Source organism: Cannabis sativa, chromosome 8 (genome assembly GCF_029168945.1).
Source record: "Cannabis sativa cultivar Pink pepper isolate KNU-18-1 chromosome 8, ASM2916894v1, whole genome shotgun sequence".
Classification (NCBI taxonomy): domain Eukaryota; kingdom Viridiplantae; phylum Streptophyta; class Magnoliopsida; order Rosales; family Cannabaceae; genus Cannabis; species Cannabis sativa.
Window position 1 is genome coordinate 1,270,386 of NC_083608.1, and position 9,289 is coordinate 1,279,674.

Sequence of the window (9,289 nt, forward strand, 5' to 3'; positions counted from 1 at the left end):
ATATAAGTTGATCATGTCTTTAATCATAAACTTGGTTAATGCCATAAGAAATTCTTGATCAAATTAATTTTGTATAACATATATAGTATAGTATTATATTAAAAAATTGTTTGTGCTACCATTAATGCACACATAGAGTCATAGACCACCGCAGGTATATTAAGATGCAGAATTTCTCATTTACTGACCTAGGATATTAATAAAGCTGAAGACTCTTTTGACTTTCCGAAGACTAATATTCCTTTTGCATAAATAGAAAAAAGAAAATTAAAAAGAAGAAATGTGTTCTTTTTGAGGGTTGGATGAACTTTTATAGGGGGTATTACTCTTTTTTAGTTATGGAAGAGTGAAAAGAGAGAAATGACAAGGAGATCAAGCCCCCAAAAATGGTTTTAGTTGTTGGATCAACCTAACTTTATGTTAAACTAAATTAAAAAATACAAAAAAAAAGAACAATATTAGGTCTCTAAAATTGAATTAAAAACACTATTATGTTGAAGTAATTAATTATTGAAAAATAAAGGATGAAAAAAAGAGAAGATCTGAATAATCATGATGAAGCTTATTAATTTTACTGATATACCCGACAAGAGCTGTTGTGTCAAAACACCTCTCATCTACTTATAACTTCTCACTGTGTCATTGAAAAGAAAGGTGTCCAGCCCTGCACAACTCCAAGCTAGCACACTTTGCATTGAGGTCTTTCTTGTCAATATATAGAGAGACAGCCTAAGACTTTCAAACCCAACGAAAAGAAAATATAAAAATGGAAAGAGAGAGATATGAAGAAGCAGTAGAGTGGTGTAAAAGTAGCCTCTCATTTTCACACGTGCGACTGATGTAGGATTTCTTGTCAAAGAGAAGAGAAATAAGGACAACTACTAATATTTAATACTGAATAATGGAGGATCAAACTTGTTCAAATTAAAAAAAAAAAAGCCATCCTTAACGTCAGTCAGGGTTGTTAACTACTTAAAAGCATACTCTCTCTTTCTCTCCCTCTTATGGAGTCAGAGACTTATACACTACAAAGGCTCTGAGTTTTCTGAGCACTATTGTTAATTTCCTGTTTTTCTAGCTTTTCTTACTTCATCACATCTCTTACCTCTTCCTTTCTTTCTTTCTTTATTTATTTATTTTTGGATAATAATGCATTATTTTCACCATCTCTTTTTTCCGGCTATATGAGAAGATGACTTGGAAACAGTAGTGCCATATTTATCATCCGTGGATAGTGTCAGAGGAAGAAATGAAGGCATGGCCAACCATCGTGTTATTTATAGTAGAGAAGAAAACCAAAACGGTAGTAGTGGTAGTAGCAGTAGTAGTGGTACCCTCAGTTGTTACTCTTCTTCAGTGCGAATGGTTTATGCAGATATGGGATCTCTCTCTCTTACTCCCAACCTGGGAGTAGTTTCTTCTTCTACTTCTTCCCACGATAGCTATAACATGTCCAAGTGTTCTGAAGTGGAAAATAATAATAATAATCATAATAATAATGGAAGAGCTTTTTGGGGTTTCCCTTTAATGGATGGTAGCAAAGGGTGTGATGTCCGTAATAGCATCAACTTATTAGAAGATGAAAATCTGAGTGAGAATGTGACTGAGAAGGAGACTCATGATAGTAATGGCCAGTCAAAACTCTGTACCAGAGGCCATTGGAGACCTGCTGAAGATGCCAAGCTTAAGGAGCTTGTTGCTCTTTATGGCCCTCAGAACTGGAATCTAATAGCAGAGAAGTTAGAAGGAAGATCAGGTAGAATTATCATCAAAATTGGTTTTCCTTTTTAATTTATGTAATCTTATTGATTAATTTCTCAACTTATGCACGTCTATTAATTTTATTCCGTTAAAAGGTAAGAGTTGCAGGCTAAGATGGTTTAACCAGTTGGATCCAAGGATTAATAGAAGAGCATTTACTGAGGAGGAAGAGGAGAGGCTAATGCAAGCTCATAGAATCTATGGGAACAAGTGGGCCATGATCGCCAGACTTTTTCCTGGAAGAACTGATAATGCAGTGAAAAACCATTGGCATGTGATAATGGCAAGGAAGTATAGAGAACAATCCAGTGCTTACAGGAGGAGGAAGCTGAGCCAAAGTATTTACAGAAGAATAGAGGAGAACTCCAACTTTGTTGTCTGTGGAGAAGCAATCCCGAGATCAGATCAACAACCATTATCTTACTGCACTAGTCTTCACAATAATAATAATAATAATAATCTCACCAATGGTGGATTTGGGAATCTGTCTATTTACCCTTTTGGAGCTTTTCATGGTAATAATGTTAGCAGCAGTAGTGGTGGTGTTGGTGGGGTTTCTTATGGCCTGACTTGCTCACCTCAAATGACCATTTGTGGAGAAGCATTAATGTCCAACACAAATGTTCATTCTCCTAATTATGGTGGATTCTGCCCCCAAGACACTCCTTTTGAATTCTTCCCTGGTGAGTGTCTTTTTCATTTTTCACCACTTTCCATCCCTACTATTCACTCACTAAATGATGTGTATAGTTTTTTATTTTCATCTTTATGAAGTTCAGTTTTCGGGTTTTGGCGCTTTCCACATTGATTCCCATTTTTATTATTCGCTTAGTCTATCTTCTTCACTATACGTGTGATCCTTTTCCTTCTAGTACTTTCATTGGCTCTATTCACTGGTCATCAATGTTAAAATGATAACTAAGACTATTCTTTTTTCGGCCTCTAGATCGATCAGTTCATATACTTTCCCTTAAGTGTTGATCCATTAGTTATGTTTTTTACAGGCGCTAAACATACAAGTTGGGAGCACATGAGGTCTAAGATTGACGAAACACTAACACGAACCGGTGGCCTTCATCATCATAACTCAAACTACCAAAACATGCATCATGAGAGCTTCTCCAACTCAACGGCTTCAACTTCCCAAGTCTCAGTTGGTGATCAGCGCTCATCCTCAAGCACCGCTGAGCAAAACGCCACCAGTCATTTTCAGAAGATTAGTATTAGTCCACCGTCGTTTATAGATTTTCTTGGGGTAGGAGCCACATGACAGTATCCCAACTTGGAGACCCAGAATGAAAAAAAAAACAAGACCTGAGAAAAAGTGTTTAACTTCCACATATTAATCATCAAAAGGGCCTCAATGTGGTTGTGGTCCAACAAAACTAAGGAACCATTAGGGGTAAAGAAAAAGTGTTTGTTAATGTTTTAGTTTTTCCAGGACCTAAAAAAAACTACTTCAAACAACAACAACCTACCTTTCACCTATCATGACCCCCCTTGCAATCTTTTATTTTCTTTTTCTTTTGTAAGTTCCCATATCACATGAGATTCTGTCGAAAAAGGTGAACAAATAAATCAGTTATAATTTAAAGTATATGTTTTTTTTTATGTCTTTCAATCTAATATTTAAGCAAAAGGGGTTTTACTTTTCTGTTTTGTTTAGTTCTTCAGTAGAAGTGAGCTATAGCAACTCTTGTTAATCATAAAGTGATTATTGAGTGGGTAGATAATTTTACACTTTCTTCTCATATTTTTCACATAGAATGATTGTACTGATGAGTTTTCTTTCAATTTTCGTGGTGAACATGTGTTCTCAAAATCATATAATTAGCTGAAGTAGAGGAAGAGGGAAAGTGAGAGTCCACATTTAAACATCAATCAGATAAAAAAAAAAAAAGTGTGACAGGGTACAAACAAAGTAGATAGAAAAATAAAATGAGGAGAGATGGGGTTAATTGGTTGGGTTGAGTCGGGATTAGGGTTCACTTTTTTATTTTTTATTTTGAAAGGAAAGGACAAAAACAAAAATTGGAACTATTGGAAACATCCTTTTCTCATGGGCCTGCAAAAGCTCAGGCAGAAATTCTGCAACTGAATACACCCACTAATCTCCTATACACATTCATGAAAGGAACTGTTCAACATCCTTTTCCCCATCACCAGAATGAGAATCTTACTCCCTCTTCCTCATTAATTCATGCCATCCACATGGATTACAAATTAGAATAGGAGTGAGGACTGAGGTGGCCCCCTCTCATCTATTTTTTATTGTTTCCTAAGTTTATTTTACTATTTTCATTCAAGATTCATCTTCACAATTTCTTCCACCTCTTAATCCCAACATAATATTTTTGTAATGGGATAAATATTTTGTTTAGTATGATTAATTAAATAGATTCATCTTCTCAATTTCCTAATTAATCAAGTATTTTAATCAAATTAAAGACTGTATATAATAAGTAACATTGTATGGATCATTTCTGTTAATTAAATTTTTCAATATGACGAGTATATTTATGTACTTTTCTTTTTGAAAAACTCACCAAAACACATTGGGCTAAATGTGTCATAATACATGATCATTCTGAATGCATGCTGCTTTGCTTTCCTTCACGCTCACCTGTATTCAGATATATTATTAATAAATATTATTACAAAATATAAACAGACAGCTGACCTATCTGATGTCATAGCTGACTTCTTTTCAACATGTCATTGCATTTGCAAGAGCCAAATTAGATGAGTAGCTACCGAAAATATTGTGGCTTCATTTGCGTTGTAGGATTTTCATTTTACGCGGTTCATCAAATTAACTCAAACTCAACACAAGGATTTGATTGAGGAAACAGTCCTTTTAGTACTAGATCTTAATACTTAACTGTGAAATTTGAATCTGTGATGTTGTAACTTTTAACCTATGAAAAATAGTTTTGAGTTGCTTCGTCAAAGCTTAATAGAAATATTATATTAGTTAGCGGTTCAATTGGAAAGACAAGCTTTGTTTGCTTGTTTGTCCTTTTCTGATATGCCTTACGAACGAGATATCTCTCTCCCCTTCTCCCATGATGATGGGTATGGTATGAACAGTATCAGGCCTACTTTGTTTGGGCCTTAGTCCGACTATATGACTATCCCCATTCCTCAAGGTTTTGATGTGACATTTATCTAATACAATGTTTAAAAATGCGTTTTTGAGCATCAAGTTAAGGTGTTTAAAGAGTGCACCAATGTCTGCACCTTGCTGAGGAGAAGAGAGGCGTACACCTTAATGGGTGAGGCGCTAGACATAAGAGACATGCGTCTTAAATTTTAAAAGTGAATTGGGCTATTCGAGCCTTAAGAAAAGGCCCAAATTGTTATTTTAAAATGAGATAAGTTGAAAACTAACCCTTTTTATTACACATTAACCAAATATAACTCTAAAATAATTTTGATTGATAAATTCACTCTTTTATAATCAAATTACCAAATATAACCTCACAAAACTTATCAAAATTAGACTTCTTAATGCACATAATGAGAATATAACTTATAAAAGTGATTATAAATTAAAGAGAAGCAAAATAAAGGTAAAAATTAAAATATGAAACAAAAAATGGGTATAGAGTGTAATTTTCTCTTTTAAAATTTTATATTTCTGCTGCCCAACTTAAAAAAGGGATAGGTTGAAAAATATCTCTTTTTTGTATCCATTAATCAAAAATATCCTCATATTATATTTTATTAAAATATACCCACTTTTTTGAGTGGGTTGCCCATTATACCCTCACTCTTTACTTAAATCTAGCATATGATTTACATTAACCTAAGAGATCTAATAGATATATCATTTATAAAAGTGGATATATCTTAAAGAAAATGAAAATAAAGGTAAAAATCAAAACAAGTAAAGTAAAGTGGGTATTGTTGGATTATTTATTTTACCAGGATCTTAGATCTACTCACAAGTATGTTGTTTAAACACCCTAAATATGAACTTTCTAAAACGATAAATTAAACACATATAAAGTTAAGAAAACCTTACATTGATGCAGCGGAATTAATGTCTCCTTCCACTCAGATCTCTAACCCTTGTATCCTTTCTGTAGCAGAGTATAATTAAGATCTGAGCCCGAATGTCCTTCTTCTTCAAGTTTGATCCTTCACAGTCTTCCAATCTATGATTGAGTTACTGCTTGCTGTGCGTGGGCACTTAGTCTTTCACTAGGGTCGAAATAGATGAAGGAGAAAAGAGGAGAGAGGGTTTCGGCCAGGTATAGAAAGTGGGGAAGGCTCAGTTTTTCTGAAGAGAGAAATTTCTGTCAGATTACTAATGAAAGCATGTTTTGTGACTGAGCCATCACTTTCTATTTATAGGCAACTACTAGGTTTAGGTTAGGAATTATTTGGCATTAAAATAATGAAAATATCAATTTGAAATCCCACATTAAGTGGCCGGCCATGGTGTTGTATTGGGCCTCACTTGATTTTGCAGTTTTATCAAATTTTATCTCTATTTTCTCAAAAACGCCAATTTTCCAATTCTAACCTTTTAAATGCCAAAAATAATTATTTAATAATTAAAATAGATTATTAAATAATATTGTCATTTAATTTAATTATTAATTAGACATATAAAGTCCATTAATAAATAAATAAACCTAGAAACTCTTTTCTTTACAATTTCACCCCTGCTTAGTGAAAATTCATAAAATTAGACATAGTCTAACTTTAGAATTATAATTGATCAATCACGAATCAATTAATGAGTCTTACAAGCAGAATGTTCTCAACTAGAATGGGGACCATGGATCTATATGCTGAGCTTCCAATAAGTGAACCAAATTTACCAAGTAAATTCCTACTTATTAATTCTTCGTTGAATCCACTCTTAGAACTTAGAATTGCACTCTCAGACTTATATAGAGCATATTGTATGTTCCAGGATATCAATATGCTATCTCATTTTAACCATTGTTATAATCTTATTGTGATTTAAAGATCCTCTATATAGATGATTTACATCGAGATGAGATTTCTTTACCGTTCTCACCCCTCAATGTATTTTGCCCCTTAAAACACTTAGCTACCTGTAAATGGTGTTTAGTGATCTAATAATTAGTCAGTTAAACAAGAGCTCATCCATTTACTTCTATTTGCTAAGCTCGAAGGGAATCATCACTTGACTTCTATACACCAGTAGAAGCTATAGATTCCATATTTATGTTCAGCACTCCCACTCAATCATACTATCATGTTCCCAAAATATACGTATCACCCTGACCCAAAAGTAGGCTTAACTAATAAATCTAAGAACATGAATAGCACTCCTGAGTTGAGCCTAAGCATATCAGGATTTAGATTCTTTTAATCTTAAGATCAACTACTGATATTGACTTGGAAAGATATGTATAACGGTAAGTTTGTAATATCTTAACTTAGTTGCAATATCGGTCCAGTCCAATGTATACTCCATACATTCGAAACTAGTATACTTTACTAATGTCCTGGAAAGAACATAACACTTACTCCAAGTGTAAGTACACATCATCGCTGATTATCACATTATTGTAAATCCAATAACACTGATGAAACAGGGACCAAGTCTTTTGATTCATATGATCACAATCACATTCCACTGTGTTGACGATACTGTAATTGTGAATAAACATATCATCTGGATTTAACTGATTTTGTGTGTGAATGTAATAAACATATTTAAACCATTAGCATGTAAAATTCATGCAAACATCAATCACTTCAAATTTCTTATATTGATAACTAATCAGTTTGTAAAGAGTTTTATTTAGGGCATAAAACCCAACAGGTATACAATGTAATTTTCTCCTTAAAAAAACTATAAGAACCCCAATAAACTTTAATGAAAAATCCCAATAGAATATTTAAGTGAGGTTAAATAAAACTTAAAAATAAAAACGCTAATTATATCTTCTTACTATCTCTCTTGTTCATAGCAACTGTGCAGCTACTTATTTCTTCAACCAATAAAAAAAAGCTTGCTTCCTTCTTCCTTCGAATTGGTGCTCCTGCCTTCCTTCTCGTTGCTCCTCCCTTTTCATTGCCTTCCTCCACCTTGTTGGTTGTTACTGCTACCTTTTCCCTCTTCTCATCACAGAAGAAAAAAAAAAAACTTGCTGGTTGCTGCAACCTTGTCCGAGTTAGGTGCTTGTTCAACTCATCCTAAATTTCTGCTTACTCCTTTCTTTGTTCCATAGGTAAACATTTGAATATCATTTATTTTTTTTTTAACTCATAATCCATATATTTAGTTGTTCTTAGGATCATTAGGTGTCGATTTTTTATTTGGTTATTAATTTGTTGTGTAGATAAGAAAATGAATAGAAAATCCAAATTGAGTCATATTGGTGTTAGAGGAGCTAGTGGTAGTGGTAGTGTTGATGGTGATAATAATAATAGTATTTGAAATAGAAAAGACCTGGCTTGGAAGTTGTTGAGTTTTGTGCCCTAAATAAAATCTATTTCAATATAATCAGATTTGCTAATTAATAAAAAAAATCAGAAATTGCATTTTATTTTACATGGTTCACATGATTTCTTTCATGATTATGATTAATATATAAATTCTATTAAGTCCAGAGCATATATAACTATATATATATTTGTTCGTGATTATAGTATCGCTAGCACAGTGAAATATAATCATAATTATATGTTCAAAATTTTAATTTCCATAATTTGTTAGCTCACTTGATTTAGACTGGCATAATAATCGGCGATAAGGTATACTTACACCTTGGATAAGTGTTATGTCATTTTTAGGGCATTGGCAAAGTTTATCAATATCGGATGTGTGGAGTATACATTAGAAGGGATCGATATTGATCTTAGATAAGATATAATAAACTTACCATTGTATCTTTCTAAGTCAATATCAATGGTTGATCTTAGGTCTATGGATCTTAATCCTGATATGGTTAGGTTTAGCTTAGTTGTATTATTTATGTTCTTCAAGTTGTTCGTGGAAGCTAACTTATAGTTCTGGCGGATATTTACATCTTGGGAACATGGTAGTTCAATTGAGTAGGAGCGCTGATCATAGATATGGAATCTATAGCTTCTATAAGTATTTAGAAGTGAAATGATGATTTCGTTTGAACTTGGCTAAATAGAGATAAATGATTGAGATATCTTTTCAATAATTATATTCGTTTACTGAAATATCATTTAAAGGGAGCTAAGTGTTTTAAGGAAGGATAAAATACATTGCAGGGTAGAACGGTAAATTTGTCCCTATCAGTGTAGATCATCTATAGATGATCTTTGACTATTAAGATTGTAACAATGGATAATCATAACATATCTATATCGTGGTACATATAGAGCGTTCTATATAATTGAGAGTGTTATTCAATTCTAAATCTATAGTGGCACAAGGCGGAATTAATGAGTTAGAGAATTTATTTGGTGAATTCTAGATCTACTTATTGAAAGCTCGGTTATATAGGCCCATGGTCCCCTTACTAGTTGAGATAATACTACTTGTAGACTCAGTTAACTGATTTTA

General features: G+C 33.1%; 1 protein-coding gene across 1 annotated transcript; it reads left to right on the top strand.

Moving 5' to 3' along the window:
* The first annotated feature begins 261 nt into the window (after nucleotides 1-261).
* On the top strand, nucleotides 262-3,371 carry LOC115701537 (uncharacterized). The gene is made up of 3 exons (XM_030629354.2): nucleotides 262-1,756; nucleotides 1,857-2,444; nucleotides 2,766-3,371. Exons 1-3 carry the CDS (start codon nucleotides 1,258-1,260, stop codon nucleotides 3,029-3,031), a joined length of 1,353 nt encoding a protein of 450 aa, XP_030485214.2. The 5' UTR covers nucleotides 262-1,257; the 3' UTR covers nucleotides 3,032-3,371.
* The last annotated feature ends 5,918 nt before the right edge of the window (nucleotides 3,372-9,289 follow it).

Excerpts from the sequence above, each read along its gene's own strand:
- LOC115701537 (XM_030629354.2), top strand. The coding sequence starts at position 1,258 with ATGGCCAACCATCGTGTTATTTATAGTAGAGAAGAAAACCAAAACGGT. Across the intron at positions 1,757-1,856 it reads GAAGTTAGAAGGAAGATCAG|GTAAGAGTTGCAGGCTAAGA; the intron begins GTAGAATTATCA and ends TTCCGTTAAAAG. Across the intron at positions 2,445-2,765 it reads TCCTTTTGAATTCTTCCCTG|GCGCTAAACATACAAGTTGG; the intron begins GTGAGTGTCTTT and ends TGTTTTTTACAG.